Source organism: Pongo abelii, chromosome 9 (genome assembly GCF_028885655.2).
Source record: "Pongo abelii isolate AG06213 chromosome 9, NHGRI_mPonAbe1-v2.0_pri, whole genome shotgun sequence".
NCBI lineage: Eukaryota > Metazoa > Chordata > Mammalia > Primates > Hominidae > Pongo > Pongo abelii.
In genome coordinates this window covers 114,688,575-114,712,384 of record NC_071994.2, presented here as the reverse complement: position 1 = coordinate 114,712,384, position 23,810 = coordinate 114,688,575, and the positions used below count along the sequence as shown (strand labels likewise).

General features: G+C 44.4%; 1 protein-coding gene and 1 long non-coding RNA gene across 5 annotated transcripts; one reads left to right on the top strand and one right to left on the bottom strand.

Moving 5' to 3' along the window:
• Window positions 1-1,265: 1,265 nt before the first annotated feature.
• LAYN (layilin) lies at window positions 1,266-23,478 on the bottom strand. Of its 4 annotated transcripts, none has more exons than XM_002822455.5 (7): window positions 21,259-21,708; window positions 17,972-18,269; window positions 12,400-12,557; window positions 7,602-7,634; window positions 6,912-6,995; window positions 4,577-4,679; window positions 1,266-2,135 (listed from the first exon to the last, which is right to left on the bottom strand). In XM_002822455.5, the coding sequence occupies exons 1-7, from the start codon at window positions 21,341-21,343 to the stop codon at window positions 1,772-1,774; spliced, it is 1,125 nt and encodes a 374-aa protein (XP_002822501.1). In that variant the 5' UTR covers window positions 21,344-21,708; the 3' UTR covers window positions 1,266-1,771. The 4 variants fall into 4 exon arrangements, with proteins under 4 accessions (XP_002822501.1, XP_054381027.1, XP_054381028.1 ...); XM_054525052.2 differs by lacking the exon at window positions 21,259-21,708 and adding an exon at window positions 20,602-20,837; XM_054525053.2 differs by lacking the exons at window positions 12,400-12,557; window positions 21,259-21,708 and adding an exon at window positions 23,366-23,478.
• Window positions 6,585-17,133, top strand: LOC129048772 (uncharacterized). Its single transcript, XR_008511374.1, has 3 exons — window positions 6,585-7,044; window positions 9,727-9,815; window positions 12,910-17,133. It is a non-coding gene; the product is annotated as an uncharacterized LOC129048772 (long non-coding RNA).
• Window positions 23,479-23,810: the final 332 nt, after the last annotated feature.

Below are 23,810 nucleotides of genomic sequence, written 5' to 3'. Positions count from 1 at the left end.
CTCAGTTACCTCCTCCACCTAGGGGGACTGTGAAAAACAAACTTTTAAGCTGAAATATTCAAACTGTTTGACATCAGTCTGAAAAGATGCATTGTTCATCCATTCAACAGACATTGATTGCCTACCCTGCAAGGTGCTGACATGGGTTGCAGGAGGTGTGATGCTGACCGGCAGATAGGATCCTACTAGCGAAGCTTGCAGTGTAATAAGGGCCAGAGTTGTGGGGCACAGTGCAGGATACAGGGCAGATGGTAGAGCGAGGCTGTCTGAAGCAAGAATGGAACCTTGGGCATTTTAGAGCAGCAGCAAATCAGTCCTTCAGGACCATGTGCTCAGTTTTTGCTTGAAATGTAACCACAAAACACACTTCCCAAAGCAGGGAGTTTTGTTTCCTAGTATATTCACTTCCCCAGTAGGGCAGATAATTTGGCAGGGATTTCAATCCACTACATTCGATACTGCTTTGACCCAGACTAGTTAACTCTAGAGGTTGGGGCTCCATATGTGAAGCAAAGTTGTTGAGCTGTTAAAAAATAAGACATATGAGGAAAGGTTAAAATATGAGATTATGAAGCTGATTGAGGGAAACTGCTGGTGATTTAAATAATGGCTTTCAGACCTCCAATGTGTATATGATTGATGCTGGGCCGAGAAACTTTTCTTTGAATTTGAGGCCAAACACAATGGAAACAATGAGGTCTGTCAACAAAAGGTAGAACTGTCATCATTATTAGTCATGTTATGTTGACGCTGCAGTAACAAACACGCAAACAGAATAACGTGTAGTATCAGGGATGGGAGTACATAAGCCTAGAAGCTGAGACTCGAATTTCATTTTCAGTTTCTTTAAAAAATATTTTTGTTTAGAGACAGGGTCTCATTCTGTTGCCCATGCAGGAGAGCAGTGGCGTGATCCTAGCTCACTGCAGCCTCAACCTCCTGGGCTCAAGCAATTCCCCCACCTCAGCCTCCTGAGTAGCTGGGACTGCAGGCGCATGCCACCATGCCCTGCTAATTTTTAAATTTTTTGTGGAGTCAGAGTCTCACTATTTTGCCCAGGAAGGTCTCGAACTCCTGAACTCAAGCTATCCTCCAACCTTGGTCTCCCAAGGTTCTGGGATTACAGGCGTCAGCCACCGCGCCTGGCCTCATTTTTAGTTTTGAAAGTAGTTAGATATTTCCAAGTTTGGACGTCAGGAGAAAGGAAAAAAGATCCCCTGTGGCCACATGCAGAGGAAGGGCTGTAGACACAGACTAACACTCTGTTTCCTGCTCTTCATTTGATTTTATTCTTTGAAAAAAACAGATATGAGAATTGCCGATGCACAGGCCAGCCTGTGCTACCATACGTGGGCTTTGAAAAGATTCTGGATTTTCTGTCTGTGTGATAATATGTGCTGCTGTATAGAGCAAGGAAAACAGAACTTCTAGGTGGTTTTCCAAGCTCCACAGCCCATCTTTATCACTGCCAGGTAAAGCACTGTCCCTTAAAAGTTAGATACAACCAATCAAGTGACATTTATTGAGAGTCTACTATGTGCCAGACCTGGGCAAGGGACCTTCTCATAAGGTCAAGCTGGATGACTGGCTGGGATAAAGGATACAGCCAAAACGTGGGGGTCCAACAGGAGGTCGTGGGGACCACATGCTCATCCACAGGACCTGATCTAAGCTTGTTTATAGACCTTCTGTGTATTTTCCTTATAGAAAATAAGAGAATTTTGCTTATCATTTCTTTTCCATTCTTGTCAATTTCAGTTTTTTATATGTCCTAATAACCATATATTTCATTTTCCACCCATCCAGACTCCTTGCTCCTCCCCATTTGGTCTGGGGAGAACTCATAAATGTCATTGGTCACAAATCCACTCTCCACGCTCACCAGAGTCACAAACCCACTTTCTGATGGATTCACAGCCATGTTGTCATAGTCACAAGACATGTCATCGGGAGTGGCTTCTCCCGAACACACTCGGAATGAAATATTCTTCAGGTCTGGCCGGGTCTCAGCTAAGTCAGCTTCGCTTTGTTTTCTTATGACGTTGTAGACCTCTAGGTCCGGGCTGTTTCCTTGGTGAGGAGAGGGCCAGATGGTGTGTTGCTTCTTTGTGCTAGGGTCTGGCTGCTCCCGTTTTCTAGGAAGAAAGAAAACCAGGGCTGAGTGTTTTAGACCAGGTGATTGAGAATACCCTTGTGCTTCCTGTTGAGACCAGAGGAAGCAGCCCTGGGCAGTCACCCAGCTGCATGTCTTGTCTATGTAACTTACAGGCCAGGGCTTCGGAGTGGGAGGGAACTGAACAGAGAGATGTTATGTTCAAAGTGATTGTGTATCTGTCATTCACTGCTGCCCAAGTGTGGGCAGGGTTATTATCCTGGGGTCCCTGGAGTGTCCAGGGATAGAATTGAATAGGGAAATAATACCACATTACAAAAAAAAAAAAAAAAACAAAAAAAACCTCAGCTGGGCACAGTGGCCCACGCCCTGTAATCCTAACACTTTGGGAGGCAGTGGCCCACGCCTGTAATCCTAACACTTTGGGAGGCTGAGGCAGGTGGATCACTTGAACCCAGGAGTTTGAGACCAGCCTGGGCAACATGGTAAAACCCCGTCCCTATAAAAGATACAAAAATTAACCAGGCATGGTGGTGCACACCTATAGTCCCAGCTACTTGGGAGGCTGAGGTGGGAGGATAACCTGGGAGGTCAAGGCCGCAGTGAGCCGTGATGGTACCACTGCACTCCAGCTTGGGTGACAGAGTGAGACCCTGTCTCAAACATAAAATAAAACCAAAACAACAAAAAACACAACTCATCCATAAGTGAAATTTAGCATGTCCTTCCATTATGAATGTAAGAGATAAAACAGCAGGATTAATAATATCTTTGACTTGATCACTACTAGAAATTATAGATGTTTTCATAACACAGTTATAGATGCCTTGAAATATTTTACCCTCACCTCTACTTCAAAATTATAATAATTATACCCAGCACTAAATAAGGAAGCATTAATAAAGGAGTACATGTATTACTAATCACATATTCATTTTTGGAAATATTTTGCTAAACTATATAACAGTATGATTGCTTCCTTTGCAACCCAATGTATTTTATTTTATGCATTTAAAATATTGTTCTGGGCTGGGTGTGGTGGCTCATGCCTGTAATCCTAGCACTTAGGGCAGCTGAGGTGGGCGGATCACCTGAGGTCAGGAGTTCAAGACCAGCCTGGCCAACATGGTGAAACCCATCTCTACTAAAAATACAAAATTAGCCAGGCATGGTGGTATGTGCCTGTAATCCCGGCTACTTGGGAGGCTGAGGCAGGCACGAGAATCACTTGAACCCGGGAGGCGGAGGTTGCAGTGAGCCGAGATTGCGCCATTGCACTCCAGCCTGGGCAACAGAGAAAGACTCTGTCTCAAACATATATATATATTTTAAATAAAATAATAAATAAAATAAAATATTGTTCTGGAAGGAGTCCATAGGCCTCACCAGACTGCTGCAGGGCACAAAAAAGATTAAAAACCCTTGGGATAGACAGACACCCCAGCTTTAGAGTCACAATTCCCAAATCCTGGTGAAGTGCAAAACAGAGAGTCAGGAAAGGAAATCAAGAACCAACTGAGTGGGCAGAGTAGGCAGCTGGAAAATATGCTTGTAATTTTTTGAACTAAATTCTACTTTTAGATTCAAAGGAAATAACTAATAAAATAATCCCAATAATAGGTAACATTTAAGTGCTTAGTATATACTTATTCTGCAAGTATTAACTTCCTTAATCCTTATAATAATCCTATAAGGAAGTTACAATTAACTGAAATAGATTTTACATTGGAATCTTACTAATTCATCTCAAATTGGTCTTTAAAGGGAGTCAAATCTTAAATTGGGCCTTAGTTTTCCCGTTGTAAAATGGGAATACTAGACATCTTCTCCGTATACCATAATGATGGAGAATAAAAAGGTAACTGAGAAGAGCTTTCAGTACTAAATAAAATAAAATAAAATAAAATAGTGGCACACGATCCTGACCATATACAGAAATTGTTGATGCCACCTAGTGTAGCTATTTTATAGCACTCTATACTTGTGTACTGAATTAAAAGAAAAGTCAATTAAAAGGAATTTGGCTCTTTCAGTTTGAATTAAGTGGTTTAGTTTCAGATGTTTACCAGAATACTTTGCAGCAGTCATTTTTCATATGGCTCACTATTCATTCTTTCACTCAGTCCACAAACATTTTCAGAGTGAGGGCATACATTCATGAGAGCATTTTTGCTGGGTGACGTGTGAGTGCACGGGAGGTGAATAATGCAATTTCACCCTTCAAGTTGTTTTAAAATCTTCCACATACAGACAGTAAAGCATGTAAGATCACTCTCTTAATCACAACTAAGCACAAATGCCTAGTACTTCTGAATGCCCTAGCCTGTCAAAGAACCCGCTCTCCAATCTGCAGTGGTGATACTCTTGGTGCTGCCGTGGGTTTTAATGAAATAAACAAGGCAATATCCAAATCTCAAAGAGAGCAGAAGATGCAAAGGTTTACATAATGAAGGTTTTACTTGCCTTCTTCTACAGATCCAAACCCAACATACAACTGTGGTGACCACAAGGAGGAGGAGAAGGGGAATGCTGGGGATTAGGGTGTAGGCCAGATTCAAGGCAGCTTCTGAAAAGAAAGAAAGCACATGATCAGCATTGGCTGTTTTTTGTTTTGTTTTTCTGTGCTTCAAACCAGGCTTTAAAAAAGCATAATCATCAAAAACCACTTGTACCCCCAAATCTATTGAAATTAAAAAATTAAAAAACAAAACAAAAAGCCTAATCAACACAGAGTATTCCAAAGAGCTCATTCCTGAGTGATCAAGACACATCTAGCCAGTTAGCAAAGAGTCTTCTGGTTTCGATGAATGAGCATTTTCTACCTGTCCTATTACCCTAAGTGATAATGAAAATCAGTTTAAATTTTTGGGTCTTTCAAATATCAGAAGGGCACTTTTGTTAATTAAGCTTTTTGGTTTTTTTTTTCAGAGAAAAGAGAGTCCCTCTTTTCTCTTGTCCTCCCTTAGTAAAGCAGGGGCCGCTGGGGCAGTGTTGATGCTTTTGCCTCTAAGGACAGTCACGGAGTTCCCAAGATGGGATGGGAGAAAGAGAAGGAAAAAGAAGCGAGCCAGAAGTCTCAGTGTCATTACCAGGAAAGAGGTCACAGGAAGCAAGTAAAACTTTTCCAACATTTCTAAGACCAATTGGATTCAGTTGGGTCCATGAGCCATGACTGTGAAGAGCACTTAGAGGCTTACTTTTCTGAACTTTCTAGTCCTTTAAGACTTAGAACCAAAGATGTTCCCCTCAAGTGGCTTTGGGAGGAATCAAGGATTGGAGGCTAACCCTCTTCCTACTCCCACTGACCCAGGCTTCCTGACTATCCAGAGGCTGTTGGCTTTTTTTCTCTGTGAGATTGCAAACCTGACCACCACTAAAAACCCTAAACCCTCAAAACCCACTTTAAATACCACCATAATAACAATGAGCAATAGAAATGCCACCCACCTTTGCAGAGCACTTTGTACTTTTTTCACATATATGTCATATAATAAAGAATCTGATGGGCCTTTGTCCCTGGTTCCTGGGAGAGAGGCTCTAAATCCTTGGACTCTCCCAATAGGAGTGAATTTGTTATTCATGAGCCCCTCAGACCATAAGAGAGTTTATAAGGAGATGATTCAGGATGGGGGCTGGCCATGCCAGAAAGACCAACCATGTGATGATAGGGTTGGGGCTTTGAGCCTAGTGATAGCAGCCTGACCTCTTTTGGAGACTGCTATGCATTGATACCCCCAATAAAACTTCTGGACACGAAAGCTCTGTGGAGCGTCCTGGTTGGTGAACACACTGATGTGCCAGGATGCTAATGCATCCTGGTTCCATGGGGTGGGGGATGACACAGAAACTCCTCCCAGACATCCTGCTATGTGTCTCTTCATTTGGCTAATCCTGATTTGTATCCCAAACCATCAATCTAGTCATAAATATACTATTTTCCTGAGTTCTGTAGGTTGTTCTAGTGAATTATTAAACCTAAGAGGTGGGGGTCATGGGCACTCTTGGATTTGTAGCCAGCTGGTCAGAAATGCAGGTGGCCTGGGGACCCCTGAACTTGCAGTCGATGTCTGAAGTGAGGGCAGTCTTGTTATGAGTTGTGCTCATGAGCTGGGGTGTGTGCCAACTCTGGAATTTAGTGTCAGAACTGAACTGCACTATTGCAATATCCTATTTCGTTTTATGGACACAGTTGTGCTCTCAGGTAGGTAAGAAAAATATTATTACTTCCGTTATGCAAATAATTAAACTGAAGCACAGAGAAGTAAAGTGGTTTTTAAAAGTTGCCCAGTGACAAAAACTCAGATGTCCTTATTGAACTTCAGGGCGAGAGTGAGTTTGAAATCCATTAGCCCTCCAATGTATTATCCTATTTTCTTTTACCTTTTATGATTTAACCTTTTAAATGATTTTGTCTATTCTCTTTGTTTTGCAGATGAATATTAATCATAGATGTGATGCATCACAGCTTGGGTCTTTCTGATCTTATTTCTCTACATTTTCTCTCTCAGTCCTCACTCCACCTTACCCCGCATGACCTTTGAGTGGCTCCCAAGGCTCCATCTTCATGCAAATTTTTCACCTGCTGTCTGATTTCCCCAGTCATCTTAGGATAGTTCCATCCGCATATTTCATTGATGAAACCTAGCATTTAGTACAGCTTTTGCAAAGCCACACATGCCCTGTCTAGTTCTATTTTTAGGTAGCTGTGGGAAAGAACAAAGTAGGGAATTCAACCATGGGTAATTTGTAATCAAGGGAGCCTCATTATTCGTCTTTCCCAGGGGAGTTTTGTACATACCTCTACTTTCTTTAAATGTTTTTTTGGCATCTTCTTCCTGTGTTTCTTCTGGAAGTACAGGTGTTGTCGGCTCTGTTTCCTCACCTGGAGAGAGACACGTGGACTTGTGAACTTGAAGAAAGGCATAATTCAGGTATTCTTTGAGTCCTACCATGTGCAAATTGGGATGCAAAAAAGCTGTAGCAACTTTGCTAGCATCATCTATAAACATAGAAAAGTAAAGGGTTGAATTTGCTGCACTAGAGGTTTAAATTGTCTTTGTCTTTTTGGTGAGACCCTTGCTGTCAAGAATCCAGTACCAAAACAATCAAGAAGCAGCTGACATCAAGGTACATAAAATACCAAAGTGTCAAGGGGAAGGGCCAAGGACTCACTTCTAGGACCATAAATTATCAGTTTGGCTTATTTTTTTGGTCTCATTAGATTAAATTATTCCTTTGATATTGTCAATAATGACAAGTAACACCCCAAACAGAATTTGTAGCTGTTGCTTTTCAGCTGTGAGAACACTAGAAAATGAGATGACTAAACTAGCTGTCATGGCTGGGTGTGGTGTATACCTGTCCCAAATGCCTGAGTTAATACCAGTTTCTGTTGAATAATCTGGTCCAAAGGACATAGGGCTTTAAACCTGTGAAGAGGGGCTATGAAACAGCCCCAGTTAACCCAAATCTCAAGTGACAGGCTTACCTTCAGCTTCTCTAGAAGGAACTGCTGGTTTCTCTGTAGTAGAAAGAAACAAAAACAAAAATAAGTAAATTTTTATGGCATCTGAATGAAATCAACCACAGCCTCAGAGCATCCATTTATTTGCTGATTCACTCCTCCGATAAACTTTATTTGTTGTTATCAGATATCAGGAACTGGGTTAGTAAATCAAAATAATTGCTTTTGCACAAAGACTAACCTTCCCCAGCTTTATTTCGGTGCTTTTTTGTTTTTAAAAAAGTATTTAAAAACCTTTAAATATGCTAATTTCCAAGTATACAAAAAAGTAGAAAAACTGGTATAATGTACCCTGTGTACCGTCATGCAGCTTCAACTCCTATCAATGTATATAGCTCATCTAGTTTCAACAATAATCCCTACTCCTCTCCCCTGCACTCCTGGCCTGGATTATTTTAAAGCAGTCTAAGACATTTTATCAGTTCATAATGGGGATGTTTTAGAGGGCAACAAACACTGATCTCCAAGTAGTGAAAGTGGTTTAGGGGCTCAGTAGACCACTGGCCAGCACCAAGGCAGAGGCTGGTGATCTAGAGCTCTGAGCTATTGTACATATTTAAAAGTGTCTTGAGAATATCAGGTTGTACAGATAATTGACATCAAATGTTTTTGCTTTTGACTGGGAGTGTGTCCACCTGTTGTATTGGCAATGAGTCTCTTATGCCAATCAGATGCTCCGGTGTTCGTAGGGACAGGGTCTTTAAGGGAAAGACCTTAAAAATCACAGTCCTAAGGCCAGGATGTCAAGCCCATTCTGAAGTTTCACTCAGAAAGGACAAAAACTTTTAGTCATCTTCCCATAAGTGTGTGTGTGTGTGTGTGTGTGTATAGGTGATGTAAATCCATTTATTTTAAAAAACCCAGTTATACAATGCCTACTATATGAGAGAAACTGTTCTGTTTTATTTTTATTTTATTTATGTATTTATTTTTTTGTGACAGAGTCTTGCTCTGTCACCCAGGCTGGAGTGCACTGGCACAATCTTGGCTCACTGCAACTTCCGCCTCCCAGGTTCAAGCGATTCTCCTGCCTCAGCCTCCGAAGTAGCTGGGATTAGAGGCATGCGCCACCATGCCTGGCTAATTTTGTACTTTTATTTTTAGTAGAGATGGGGTTTCACCATGTTGGTCAGGCTGGTCTCAAACTCCTGACCTCAAGTGATCCACCAGCCTCAGCTTCCCAAAATGCTGGGATTACAGGCATGAGCCACCGTGCCTGGGCTGTTCTAAGTGTTTTATAAAACCAAACTCAATTAATCCTGATAACAGCCTTATTATTATTATTGTTTGTTTATTTATTTATTTATTTATGAGATGGAGTCTTGGTCTGTCGCCCAGGCTAGAGTGCAGTGGCGCAATCTCGGCTGGCTGCAAGCTCCACCTCCTGGGTTCCCGCCATTCTCCTGCCTCAGCCTCCCGAGTAGCTGGGATTACAGGCACCCGCCACCACGCCCGGTTAATTTTTTGTATTTTTTAGTAGAGACGGGGTTTCACGGTGTTAGCCAGGATGGGAGGTGGCCTTATTATTATTCTGGTTTTGTACATAAGGAAACCAAGATTCAGGGAGATTAAGTAACTTGCCCAAATCTCACAGCTGATAAGTGGCTGTAAAGGCATTTCAACCAAATACATTCTAATGAAAATTAAAATAGTAAGAAGACATAACTGTGCTAGGTAGCGGAGATAAAACAGCAAACGAGAAAGAATCTCAGCCCTCTAAGGAGCTTATATTCTACAAGATAGCCATAAAATCTGGAAATACAGGAAAATATTAATGAACATTGATTTTGTGATAATACACTGGAATATGTAATAACATGATCTATTCAACACATGATCTATTCATACTGTTGTCCCTCCATACTTCAATCCATGGTGCAAAGTTAAACACGACACATCATTGCAGCATTCCCATCAATCCCCGCACGTGCATCTGTGTTGCCTCATGATTTGTTTCTGATGTTCGCTGAATATGCCTGTGCCTTTAGCATACCCCAGAAGTAAGCAAGAGTTCAGCTATGGCTAGCATGCTGCCTACTCTACATGATTATTTTCTCAAATCTAGTTTTATATATTATCATTCATCCAGTTCCTTGCCACTCTGACATAATGGGATGATGTGCCCTCCTGCTGGAACCACAGGAGTGAGCTTCCCCAGCCCATCAAGTGGTTAAACAGGTAAGTTTCCAGACTTCATGCCAATCATGTAGTGAAGGGGACAGCCTTATAAATAGGCAGTTAAAGTACTGTGTGTGTGAGGTGCTACGATCCTTATAGGAGAGACACCAAACCTAGCTTTGAGGGGCCCTGGAAGGCTTTCCAAAGGAAGTTATTTTTTTAACTTCTTATTTTGAAATATTTCAGATTTATGAAAATTTGCAAGAATGGTACAAAGAATTATCCCATATCCTTCACCTTATCATTTCATCACATTTCATTTACTTAATTATTCTCCCTCTCTCTTATCTCTCCTCTTTCTTTGTATCACATACACATATGTTTATGTGTGTGTGCATACATGCATATATATATACACATACATACACATACATAACTTTTTTCCTGCAAACAAGTTGCCAGCATGGCGCCCCTTTACTCCTAAAGATTTTTGAAAGGGAAAGGGGCCTTTTCATGTATAACCACAGTACAATGATCAAAACCAAGAAATTAACATTGATGTAATACTATTTTCTAATCTACTGACCTTATTCAGATTCTACCAATTTTCCTAACAATGCCATTTATAGGAAATCATCACATCATGTCCAGGATCCAACCCAGGATCACCGGTTGCACTTAGCTGTTAGGAGAGAAGGTGTTGTCTAATCTGAAGCCAAAGGGTGAGAATGAGTTGGCTGGGAAAGGGGTGTTTCAAGCACAGGAAACAGAAATTAAGAGCTCTTGGGGAATTCCATTTGGTACAAAGGTGTTGGAATAGGATGAGGAGAGGAGTTAGAGTGGTGAGAATTGAGCTGGACAGGTCAGCAAGGGTCTGGTCGTGCTGATCCTCTTCTGGCATGCTAAGGTGTGTAAACTATTCTGGGCATGGGTGGCCAAAAACAGGCAGTGTGTTAGTTTTCCTCCATGTGCCCACCTCCCTCTGTTGGATCCATTCTCTGTCCTTCTCTGTGCGTTGGGAGGTTGAGGTCTATAAACTGTTTCAATGGGGCTTCCTCGTTCCCTTGTTCTTTGGTCTCTGATTAGACTTAGCCAATGAGAGGCAAAGGCAGAAGGTCAGAGGATAGAAGGAAAGAGAAGTCTTAGTATTTATTCCCCATGCCCCCATCCCATGTCAGCATGGTTTGACAGTAGCTGCATTTTGTGGTAATAGCTCCTGTTGGGCGGGTGCTCTTTCATGACCCCAAGCTTTTCCTGGGTTCTGCTAAAACCATTCCCTCCTTTTACTCCTTCAGGCCTGGAAGTAACAGTTCCCCACTGTAGCTAGTCTCTGGATATTTTACCATCTCTTGCTCTTTGCCTACACGTCAGCAAATGTCCTTTTTATTACACTTTCCTCATTAAACCCTTTGTGTGTGCCATCTTTTTCCTGCCAGGACTTAGTGTAACTAATATAGCAATAACAAAAGTAATGAAGAATATGATTTTTTTTTAAAAAAGGTGCCAAGTCCAAAATAAAAGGATATTAAAGCAAATTTCAAAATCTCACATTTCAAAAACTGTTAAAGGAAGTGCAAAAATTTAAACCATGGAGCTATTAATAATAGAATATAATTAACAAAAGTGATGGAAAGCCAGTTTGTAACAAGTGCTTTGCTTTCACTGCTTTATAAAGGTGACTTGCTAAGTCAGTCTAGGTCTTTGCAATCTCCCCCCTGAGACAAGGCTGTATGGTGGGGAGGGCCAGGTCACTGGAGAGAAGAATTCATCTGAGAGGATAAAGAGAGAGAAAAACATCTTTTAGCAGCAAAATTTGCCACCAAACCATAGTCCAGTTCAAACAATTTTAAAATGACAGGATTACTTAGTCCCAAACTAGATATAACTAACAAGTCACTCTACTCCTATCAAGAAAGAATGCAGAATTGGGGCTAAGCAGTTGGCTTTAGGGAGGTGAGAAACTTCAAGGGCAGATTAAGAATCAGTTCAAATTCAAATCTGTCAGTTATAATGGAGAAGTCTAGGAAACCCAAGTATAGTGAAACTACAGGCTTGTAGCCAGTTCAAAACCCTAACAGATCTGGAAGCAAATGTAAGTTGAATTTGCAAGGCATTAAATACAGGGTGGTCTGAGAGTTTAAATCTGCTCATCAAATTACCTGCTATCTCTGCCCAGTGAAAGTGCAGTTGGTGTACTTTATCATTTACATATGTATCATGCTTCTTTAAAACCCCAGAAAATAATCTCACCGGGCTGTTAGAAGACTTGCAGGAGCAATGGCCACCTTATTCTAAGCCCTTACAGCCAACCTCACATGTGGAAAGAGTAATAATTTGTGACTGTCCACTTAAAGGGCTTATTTCCTGATGTTCTCTTAAGACTTGCTTTATCACACATAAATTAGACCTTTTCTTTTTCTCATCCCTTCTTTTAACATCTGATAACCTTTCCTTTGCTAGGATTACTCCTCAGTGAGGAATTGTCATTACATTGCCCTTTACAAGAATTCTTAAGGTTTTATGTTGCTGGCATTTGCAACAAGCTTTCTCAGAGACCACATGACAAATTCTTGGTACTAGCAGCTGCTCATGAAATGAGAGAGGTTGAGAATTCAGCCGCATAGCTTGGGAGAGGATTCATTACCATCAGAATATTTGCATACGAAATTGTTCTTCATGTTGCACCGGTCATCATTCCACTGGAACATGTAGGGGCCTCCAATGCCGGCGGGTGCTGATGGCTGATGGTACATGACCACGCAGACCTCGCTGCCGCAGGACGGCTCATCCACATACCAGTTCCTGTAGGAAAGGGATCAGCAGTGGAGGCAACTGGAGAAGGATCCCCTGAGACTTCAAAGCCTTTTTTTTCCCATCAAGTCTCACTGAGCCATAAACACAAGATTCTGCCTCAGAACACGATACAGAGAGAGGGAGGAATTGAAGTACTGCCAGTAAGCAGAACCACACGCATTCTCATATGGACATCACAATCAATCATATGACATTTGCCACAAATCTCTTTGCAGGGAGAAACATGCCACCATATGATGTCTGTAAAGTAATTATGAGTAAAAGCAGCTAGCAGGGCTAGTCTGGACGATCTTATTTCTTTCTTGCTTTTCGCTAATTGGGTTTGTTTGTCTTTTTTTAGATCTCAGATGCACTGAGAAGAGACATGGCTTATCTCATCCAGAGCTTGCCCTACTCTCATCTCTCCATGCTTTTCAACAGCCACAAACTGCCTTCTCAGCCCTGGGAAGTAGATGAGAAATTCAAGCACATGAGCAAGACATTCCAAAACATAGAGGCTGTCAAAACAGGTGAAGGGGTGGGGACAAAAGCAGGAGGACCATTTGGTCTTTTTCAGTTAAGTTGTTTCCACTTGATAAGGCTGATGAGCCCCTCAGCCTCTACCTGCAGATGTCTTGTCTTTGTCTCCCTAGCCCCCTAGAGGGGTGCATTAGCAACCTTACACTACTATCCAGTGGCACTTGAAACTAAATGGTGCTGCCACCGAGTTGGATATGTGGGTGCCAGGTTAAAGCCTTGGATCTTATGGAGTGTTTACATCTGTGAGTACCCACCCCATGTGCTGACTCAGGGCTGGGCTTTGTAACCTGCCTGCTTAGTCACCTGAGCTGTTTCCTTCTTGGGCTCAGATCTTGCTCTGATGCTCAGAGCAGGCAATGCTGCTCTGCTTAGCTCTTGTCAGAGCCCTCTTCAGGAAAGAGACAGCTCTCCCTGTAGCGCCACAGTAAGGCTCTGCTTAAGTCCTGTATTGTTGTCTACTAAAAGGAACATCCTTTGCTGCACTCACTGGATTGAATTTCCTGGAAAACAGCTTAGCTTACAATAAACTCTCCTTGGATACTATGCCTGGACAGCTGGGGGCACCTCATTAGTTATCTCCAGTCCAGATTCCAGCCCTGTTGGGCCTCCTACCCTGACTTGCCTTGTTCCCCTCCCCACTGGCCTTATGGCTTTACATTATTTTGTCTTATAGGTTGAATATTATGTCTGGTGTATAATTTCTGTACTTGAGCCAATTTTCAGACCCAGAACTCACTGATAGAGAGGCCAGGTTTCCAGTAAGAAGGACCTTGCAACACCATGGCAGGTGCACATGGTAATAACTTCCCATTTTTCCCTAAAGGGATCCATGCTATTTCCTCCAGTAACCATACACTGGGGAAGAGGGAATATCCAAATATTACAAGGGCTGTTGGACACAGGGTGCAAGTTGACATTAATACTCAGACTTAAAGTGTCATCAAAGCTACCCATTAGAGTGGGAGCATACTGGGGACAGGTATTAAATAGAGGTCTGGGACAGGTATTAAATAGAGGTCTGGCCCAGGATCAGCTCATAGTGGCACCTAGCCAGTCATCATTCCCCAGTCCCTAAATATATGAATTGAATAGACTTATTTGTTAGTTGGTACAGTTCCACATTGGTTCCTTGGCCTATGATGGGGAGGTTGAGCTGCGTCGTCTCTTGGTCTACTTACCTGTGGGGCAAGAGCTATCACGGTGGAGAATGTCAAGTGGGGAAGCCTTTGAAACTGCACTCCCCCCTACCCCTGCCATGATAATAAATCAACAACAATATCTTATCCAGGGAAAGGTGGCAGGAAGTAGTGTCACCCTTAAAGACCCAGAGAATCCAAGAGTGGTGTTCCCCATCATATCTCTAGTTAATTCACTAGTCTTGACTCCTGAAAACACCAGGCAGATCCTGAAGGTGATAACAGAGTAGCACAAACTCAACCAAGTGGAAGCCTGATTGTGGCTGCCTGTGCCATATGTGGCGTCTTTGCTAAAGCAGGTTAACATGCCCTTGGGTACCCAGTATGCAGAACACATTCTTTTCCTTCTGTATCAGAAAGAGAATCTGAAACAGTTTGTTGGGATGGACAATAGTATATACTTATGGTCTTGACTCAAGGCTATATTAATTTTTACCGTCCTCTGTCATAATATGGTATAAAGAGATCTGGATTTCCTAGACATCTTGCAGAAAATCACGCTGACCTACTATATGGCTGACATCATGCTAACTGGAACAGATGAGCAAGAAGTGGTTAGCACACTGGATGCCTTGTAAGACTTATGTACTCCAGAGGGTTGGAGATAAATCTTATGAAGATTCAGGAGCCTACCACTTCAATAAAATGTGTGGGTGTCTAGTGATCTAGGGAATACCAGAATATCCCTTTCAGATTAAAGAACAAATTATTGCATCTTGCAGTAATTTGAAGAATGAAGCATAGCACATGGTAGGTCTCTTTGGGCTCTAGAGGCAGCATATTTCACACCTGGGAATACTGCTCTGGCCCATAAACCAGGTGACATGGAATACAGCCATTTTGAGTAGGAGTCACAGCAGAAAAGAACTCTGAAGTGGATCTAGGCTGTGTGCAAGCAGATTTGCCACTTGGGCCATATGATGCAGGAGCTCCTATTATTAGAGATGTCAGTGGTGGGAAAAATTATGCCATATAGAGTTTGTAACAAGCCTCAATGACAGAATCACATGCAGACCCTTAGGATTTTGAAGCAAGGCCATACCATCTGTAGCTGAAAATTAGTCACCTTTTGAGAAGCAATTCCTGGCTGGCTACTAGGCAAGGAGCACCAGAGACCATGAAGCACAACCTGCCCATCATGAGCAAGGAACTGTCAGACACACCTAATCGGAGATTAGGCAAGCTTGGAATATATCCGTTGTAAGATGGAAGAGGTACATCCAGGACCAAAGAGCACTGCATGAGCAGGTAAAGCAGACTTCCATGACATCTGCCACTGTTGGACCAGAGCCTCTTCCTTAGCTCACACCTGTGACTGCATGGAGGAATCCCTTGTGACTAGCTGATACAGGCAGCCTGAGCCTGGTTCAAGGGTAGGTCAGCTAAGTATGGGAGTACACAGTGAAATGGACAGCATTTGCACTGCAGTTTCACTGAGGTGGCCTTGAAAGACACCAGTAAGGGAACATCTTCCCAATGGCCAGAGCTTTAGTTGGTACATCTAGTTAAGCACTTTGTAAGGAAAGGGAAATTATTGGAGATTAGAATATATAAGAACTAGGGGTAAGGTAATAGCATGCCCAGCTGATCAAGAGTCTAAATGGAAATAGACTGGAAGATTGTGGACTAGGAAGTTTTGGATAGAGGGATGTGACTATACATAGAAGAGTGAACATAAAATATGCAACTCTTTCCATCAGATATTAAAGATCACCAGGAAACATCTACTTAGAAGAGGCACTGAACAAGCAGGGAGACAAAATAACTCAGCTAGGTAATGCCAGCCAGCCTGTTATCAGCCACCCCAGTGCTAGTACAATAGATACTAATAGATAGTGGCACAGATGAAGGCTATGGATGGGCTCAACAGATTGGCTCTCATTCACTAGGGCTAATCTAGCTATTGCTACTGCCGAATGTTCAACTTCCAGCAACAGAAACCGATGCTAAGTCTCTGACACAGCACCAACACTTGAGGACACCAATGTGGCACTTGGTGGCAAGTTGACTACATGGGACTTCTGAAAGAAGCAATAACTCACGTGCACTTTATACAGTCCTGTGTTCCCAAGAATAAGAATACATGGGTTTGGGAGCCGAGGGGTGGAAGCAGGAGTAGCCTTGCTTTAGAATCACTGGCAGTGACCCACTTAGGAGTTTATGCTTCTTGTCTCTGCAACACTGGGATCTGGAAGTTTAGAGGTCCTGGTTCCCACAGGGGACTGTCAGAAGATACAAGAATCTTATTAAACGATGAGTTATCACTGTCATTTGGACACTCTGGGATCTTTGTGTCCAGGGACCAGCAGAGAAAAAGAGAAGACATTGTTTTGGAAGGAGGTAAGTGACCCTAACCGTCAGGAGGAGATAGGCCTGCTGTTATGTATTATGGGCAAGGAGTTATCTATTCGGGTACCTCTTGGAATTCGCTTGCCCAATTTTGATGGTCAATGGAAAAGTGCACTAACTCTAGCATGATAAGGGCAAGGTGACTAGGACCTCAGATTCTTCAGATATGAGAATGTGGATCATGCCACAAGGTCAACCGTTGAGACCAGCAGATGGTAAGGGAATCTGGACTGGCTAGTAGAGTAGGGAGGTCAATAAGTACCATCTGTGGCCCTGGGACCAGCTGCACTGATGGGAAGTGTAGTTCATCTGACTAACCCTCCTTTCTAAAGTTTCTCCCAGGAAGACAGGCTCATGAGAATCCTGGAGGAGCTACTCCCAGAACTTATATGAAGATGTGCACCTGATCAGTGTAATGGGTGGACTAAGATAGATGCTGATGTGCTGCCTTAAATGTAATAGGTAAATATATATATATACATACATATATATGTATATATATATTTGTTAAAATTTTGGTGGTACATAGTAGGTATATATTAAAGAATATATTTTAAAATCTAAATTCTTTTGATGAGTTTAGACCTTTCCCCATATGATTGTTTACCATTAGATTTTTTATTTTATAAACGGTCTGCTCAGGTCTTTTGTCTCTTTATATTTTGAGGTCTTAGTATTTTATTGACATATAAACTCTTTATCATAAAAAGATATTAACTCTTTGTTGGATTTGTTACACGCATTCTCCTAGTCTCATGTCTGTCTCTTAATTTTGATATTTTTGAAATGTTTGTCTATGTCATTGCATTTCTTAGGGAGGGATGATGGCAATGTCATGCTTCCAGGGTGAGGGATGAGTGAGTCTTGATGCTGTGGGTTTAGCAGGGCCCTACACACTGCAGGCTTCCTGAGGTCCCCACTTTTGGCCAATCCACAGAATTAGATCTTGGCTCTGATTTCTTGCCCATTATTACAATTCCCTGTGGACTGGAGTCCTATCCTGAGTCATAGCCCTATGGATCTTCAGTCTCTCCATGAGGTTCTGGTCCAAAAGGCCAGAGAGCCAGAACAACTGGCTTCAAGCATTGTATGCTGTTGAAACAAGGCTGCTGGGCTGCACTTACCTGAACAGAGCTCCTTGGACATTGGTTGGGCCCAAATCAAGGCTAAGTTCACCACCCGCACTGCTTAGGTCAGCAGCTATTCTGGTGCTACTTCCCCTTCAGAGATCTGCCTGGTTGGTCTTCGCTTCCCCACTGATCTGGCACTGTGGATCCAGCCTGCCTCTTTTTTGAGTTATGTCAAGTGAGTCAGCTGCTGTGGGTTCCACACACTTACCTAAATTGTGATATGCTGCCATCAGTCCAAGCATAAAGGTCCTGGCAGGCTGTGCTATTGCTTTGTTTCTCCTCACGCCTCCTGAGCCCAATCCAGAAGTCACCATCGGATGGCAAGAGGTTTTCAATGAACTTTTCTATCAGTTTCTGTTCATCTTCAGACTCGATGCTGACTAGCTGGCCTCCATCCCTCCTGCAGGCTTCTTTGGCTTCCTCAAAGTTCAGTCTTCGAGAAGTATCATGGAAGTAAATGACTTTATAACAAGGCCTCTGTGTCCCTCCCCGGCAGACTGGCTGCCCTAGAGAAAAAAGAAGCCAATCTATTTCAGTGTCTCAAAAAGTATACCGGGGCAGGGATGCATGGAGGCGTCTAAAGGAAGGTATGCCTGGGTAGGAATTTTGGTTACTCATCAGTAGACTGTTATCATGTCAGTTGGGGTTCTCAGAGCAAATTAATACTCCTTCCAGCATGGAGATGTAGTGATTTAAACTCTGATGCCTATATTGTGTAGGGACATCATGTTTTGTTTGTTCCATTACAGAATCTTAAAAAGCAAATGTTTTATTTTGACTGTCCTTTAGAAGAGAAGTAGATGAAGATTTATGGTTTCACTGAAAGGCACACAAATAACACTTTCATTAGGGAGTCTCAGGGGATAATGTGGCTTAAAGGGGGTGTCTCTGGTGGTTCTTTAAGGTAAGAGAGGCTTCCTGAAGTCAGGCATGGGCTCCTCTACTCTGGAACCCTCTGCCTGTGCAGCAGGACTGAGAATTTTCCCAGTCTCTGCTGTAAGCAGAAGCTAAGAGCATCAGATCCACGGGGTTTTCTGCTACTGACAGTCAGCCCTCTGACCTAAAGACAACAGTTAAGGTTTACTGAACTCTTACTATGTGCCATAAACTATGGTAAGGGCTTAACATTTACTTACATACTTTTTATCTCATGTAACCCTCATAATAGTCCCCTGATGCAGATACTGTTTATGGCTTATTTTACAAATGAGAAAACTGGAGTTCAGGGAAGTTAAGTAATTTGGCCAAGATCACACAGTGATCATCAGCATCACTGGAGTTAGAGCCCAGATCTAATTACAAAATCAGGCTGGTACCAGTGAACTAATTGCTAGCTCCCCGCTGCACCCCAGGCTCATGTTTTACTGGGGGCATATGTAATGTGTCTTATCAGACTGTCCCCTGAAGGGCTGAAGATCATCTCAGACAAACAAATGGGATTTTACTGAGGAGCCAATAACAAATCGCTCACAGTACACACTGCTCTAGCTTGTGTCTGTGTGACTGAAGACTTGCTGCAACGGAGACACTAGCCTCATCACTCCTTTCATTCAATCAACATTTATTGAGTGTACACTCTGTGCCTGGCATTGTGCGAGGTGCTGGGAATACAGGAACAAAAGCTACTTCCTAACCCACAGGAGCACACAGCATATGTTTCCGGATTCAAATGTTCAAAGTGAAAAACCACGTATCAACATGGGGAGTAGCCCCCTGCAAAGAGAAAGCCAAATTGTGGGCTGTGGGTGCGAACTGCTGCCACAGTGCCGGGGGTAAAATATTTTGGTTTGGGAACCTCTTCCCAGAACTTCTGGAATGTTCTTGTTTTCCCAACTTGTTTTACAGCTGCGCAGGGAGCCAGATAGCATTCATTATTCCCAACACTGGCCAGCATATAGGGCAAGGGGCCACAGACAGATAGAACTATATGATTAGTGCTAAATGAGAAAGAGCACATACAGATTATCCAGAAAGCTCCAGTGAGTCTTCATTTTCTATTTCTTCTATCATCGCTTTCATAAAGGAATTCTCAATGAGCAACAAGTTATAAGAGTTCCACATCTTCTCCCTTTTCCTGTCATTATTTGGCTATTGCTGATAATAGAGAAACTCTAACTAGACTGGTCCAGCAGCACATTAGGACGGCTCAAAAGCCAGACCTGCTTACAAGAAGGTATTCAGAGAGGCTGAGGCAGGGATGCCCCCGGGAAGGGGGCTGGGCCAGCCATGCTTTTGCGATTCCTCAAAGCTGGCTCCAAATTGGGCAGCAGAGGAGGGGCAGGAACTTATCCAACCTGGCCACCGGCATAACATAAGCTGGAGTTGAATTTCCTGACAACCCCCACCTTCCATGTTGGATTGTCAAGGGAAACATAACACCTTAAGCGAGTTTCCTGTATGGTCCAGCCTGGCCACACATCCCAAGTCTGCGGGTGAGTGCCAGAGACAGTCAGAGCTGGAAGGAGGCCCGCGGGCCTATCTGGTTCTCCTGCGTTCAGGAAGTGTCCTTCTCTTCTCATTTGCAGGAAGGGGAAGGGTGGGAGGGCCTTCTGTTCCCCGCGACCAAGGACGGAGCCCACGCAGCCCTAACCCAAGCAGCTCAATTCAGCTTCCCACCTCTTTTGCCGCCCCGCGCCCCGCCTCCATCCTGAAACCAACTTTACATTCTTTAAATTAGTTTCGCAAGCCAGGATGCCGGAGTAGAGGAGGTTCCCAGTCTCCTCTGTCCCATTTGGTCAAGCTGTTGGCATCCGCAAAGGGGATCTGAGAAAAGGGCACGGATGTTCTCCCCCCGACATGCAGAACAAGTGAAAGAGGCCAGAAGCCAGAGCACTGTACCTCCTCTGAGGTCCAAATCCGAGGCTGCAGTGACACAACAGGAGGAAGGAAGCAGAGAGTCATTCCCCGGAGTCAGGCGGGGCTAGTCCCACACTAACTGGAGTTCTTTCCCGATCTCTAAGCGCTCTCATTCCAGGCGCTGGACCCTGCCATCCAACCCCCCAGAAGAGACGAGGAGTAACAGGCAGGGTTCCCACGGCACCGCGGATCCAGCATCCCTACCCCGCTGTCTCTGCGGCCGCCTCCGGGAGAGGGCGGTAGGCGGGGGCCAGCTGGCAAGCCTGCCCCGCGAGGGTGGTCCCAAGGACTGACTCGATGCGTGTAAAGGAGCGGGCCGAAGGGGCACCCACTGGGGCAGGTTTGCCCACTGCCCCACCTCTCCTACATCCTCCAACCCACCTCCATAACTCTGGACTGGGAACGGGCTTCGAGCGTTCCAGGAAGCGCAGGGAACTGCGCAGCTCCAGGAACTGGCGCGGGTCTCAGACGCCGTGCGACTGCTCCCTGGAAGCAGGAGACTCCGAAGGGCTGCGTCTGGGAGTGGGGCATGGGACGGCCTCCTAGCCCCATGCGTGGCGACCCAGAAGAGGGTCAGCAGCAGCTGGGGTGCAGTGAGCTCACCCCGGCACCAGCCCCCGACCCAGCGCGCGCACTCACCACTCAGCAGGCGACCCGTCGCGGCCCGCAGCCCCACCAGCAGCACGGCCAGCACCACGGCCTGTAGCGCGGTTCCCGGCCTCATGGCCCGACTCCGGTGCGCCCCCCGACACTCGGGCGCTACGGCGGTGGAGCGGGCTGGCGGGCGGCGGCGTGCGCGACAACTGCAACCGCGGCAGCAGCATCTCCCGAGGACCGACGGACCGCACGGGAGAGGAGGGGGAGGGCGCGGAGTCAGTTGGTCGCCCCTCCGCCCCCTGGGACGTCACTGCGAGGAGGGCAGCCCCGCTGGCTGGCCCGCCCCCGACAACCTCCTCCAGCGAGGTTGGCGCCAGACACTCAGCCAGCCAGAGGGGGGCGAGTCGCAGAGGGGGACCAGCTCCCTGTTCCCCTCCGAGCTTCCCTGGGAGATCCCGCGTTTGCCCGAGGCGCTGGGCGGAGGAATACTCCAGTCGGGCTGCTAGGCAATCTGATAACGAGCACAGTGTGCCTAAAACTAGCACCACATTTCACCCCTCCTCTCCCCCTGACGTTAGCCAAGTTCGCCAGCTGTGCGGGTGCAGCTGGAGGGAGAGGCGATGCGTGAACTCCTACCTGGGGCTCAGCAGGCCGCAGTCCCAGCACGAAGGGCGACGCCTGAGCAGGGAATGGTCAATGCAGAGAACAAACACTCACGCAGGCAGTGTGCCCACCGGCCAGGAAAGTTATGGGACACCGCGCGGATGGCGTCCAAAGAACGTGGCTGAGTTGGAGGCCTCCCGGCTGAAAGGAGAACGGCTTCTACCAGAAGCCAAAAGATGTCCCAGATCCCAGGAAGGAAATGATTCTGTTTTTTGCAGGGAACAGGTTGGGAGGTGGGGGTCATAGTTAGGGAGTTCAGCTTTGGTCCCTCGCCCCGCAGGAAAGAATGAAACTGTTATTTCAGGAAAAGCTTTCCTAACCTAGCCCTCAATGTGCGCTTCCTCTTGTAAACTCCCGAAGTAGGTGTGTTTCACTTTGGTTTCGTAAACAAAATGCTTTTAAATATAGTCAAGCAATAGAGTGAGCCATCTGTCCAAAGATTAAGGCACTAAGTAGCAGAAGGTGAATCTGACTTTCTGCGTTTTCTGCCACACTATGCTGCTGTGAAGCATAGCAGAAGCCCCATCTGGGCCGCGACCTCTGGAGTTTGGTTCCAGCTTTCTGCTTCTTTCGTACTCTTTCTGCTTTTCAAAACAGCCAAGAAAGCAGTGATGCTTCTAAGGCCTCTAGCCACTGCAATTCTAGACAAACAGCCTGAATACAGGCTGGGGGTGAGAGGGGAGTGGGATGAATTTCAGTATCAGCTGAGATTATGGGGGAGCTCTGCTGCGGCACATAACAGCGGTTATGGCAGGATGAGGCCTGACCTTTATGGCAAGATCATTTATAGACCTTCCTTATGTCGCAGTTAGAATACGTCAAGGTCACATCCAACACACATTCTTCTTAGAAATTCTTGGTTGTCAGAACAACTAGAGAGAACTGTTATGGTGAAAAGAAGCACTTGAGTTGGCATTTGAGGTTCTGTTTCAGATTCGGCTCTTCTTCATTTAATGTCTGTGTGGCCTTTGGCAAGTCCCTTTGCCTAAGTTTCACTTGACTGTTGGTAACATTAACAGTTGCCTTAAGAGTTTTGAGAGTGTTTGATAAGGCAAATATATATGTAAATGTTCAGATATCTAGGCACTTAATGTCAATTGAAAAGGATTTATTTCTAATATTATAACATCTGCTACAACTTTAAAAAGCTGTTACTTGGGTCCACATAATTAAATCATGTCCCAACTTCTCGCTTTGATACCCTGGACCTTGGTTCAGCTGGACTTTGTTAGGGAATACAGTCAACCAAACCTGGTAGATTACAATAACGGCCCCGATTCTCCACACCTCCCTGTACCCATATCCTTTACCATAGGACTTTGTAGTTTCTCTTACTAAACAGGCAGAGTATATTTCCCCACACCTTGACTTTGTGTTTGACCATGTGATTGACTTGTTTGGCTAACAGAATGAGTCAGTTCTGAGCTTAGACCAGAAAGGCCTCATATTTCTTTTTCTTCTCTGCCACTCTCTGAGAGGAACATACCTTAGATATCCCACTGGTCTATGTGTATCCCTAAGAGGATGACAGATGGAGCAGAGCTACCTCAGGCAATTGACAAACTTGCAGTAAGAGGCAGAGCTGTTCTAGGTGCTGTAGCTTGAAGCAGAGCTGTCTGGCTAAGCCTAGATCAGCCAAACTAGATCACACAAACTGCAGATGTGTGAGCAATAATAAATGTTGTTTTAGACCCCTTTGTTATGCAGCATTGTTGCAGCAATAGCTAACCATTACACTTGGTGATGTAGGGAGGTATCACTAGGGGAAGGCTGGTTGCCAAGAAAGTTCACAAAGTAGAATTTTTCTTGGTAAAATTACCTTGCTCCAGGATCCAATTCCTAGTTTAACATGCTCAAACCCAATCTAAGAGACTAATATATTTACACATTGAGAAATAGAATTGTCAAGTAAACTAATGCTTGCATTGGCC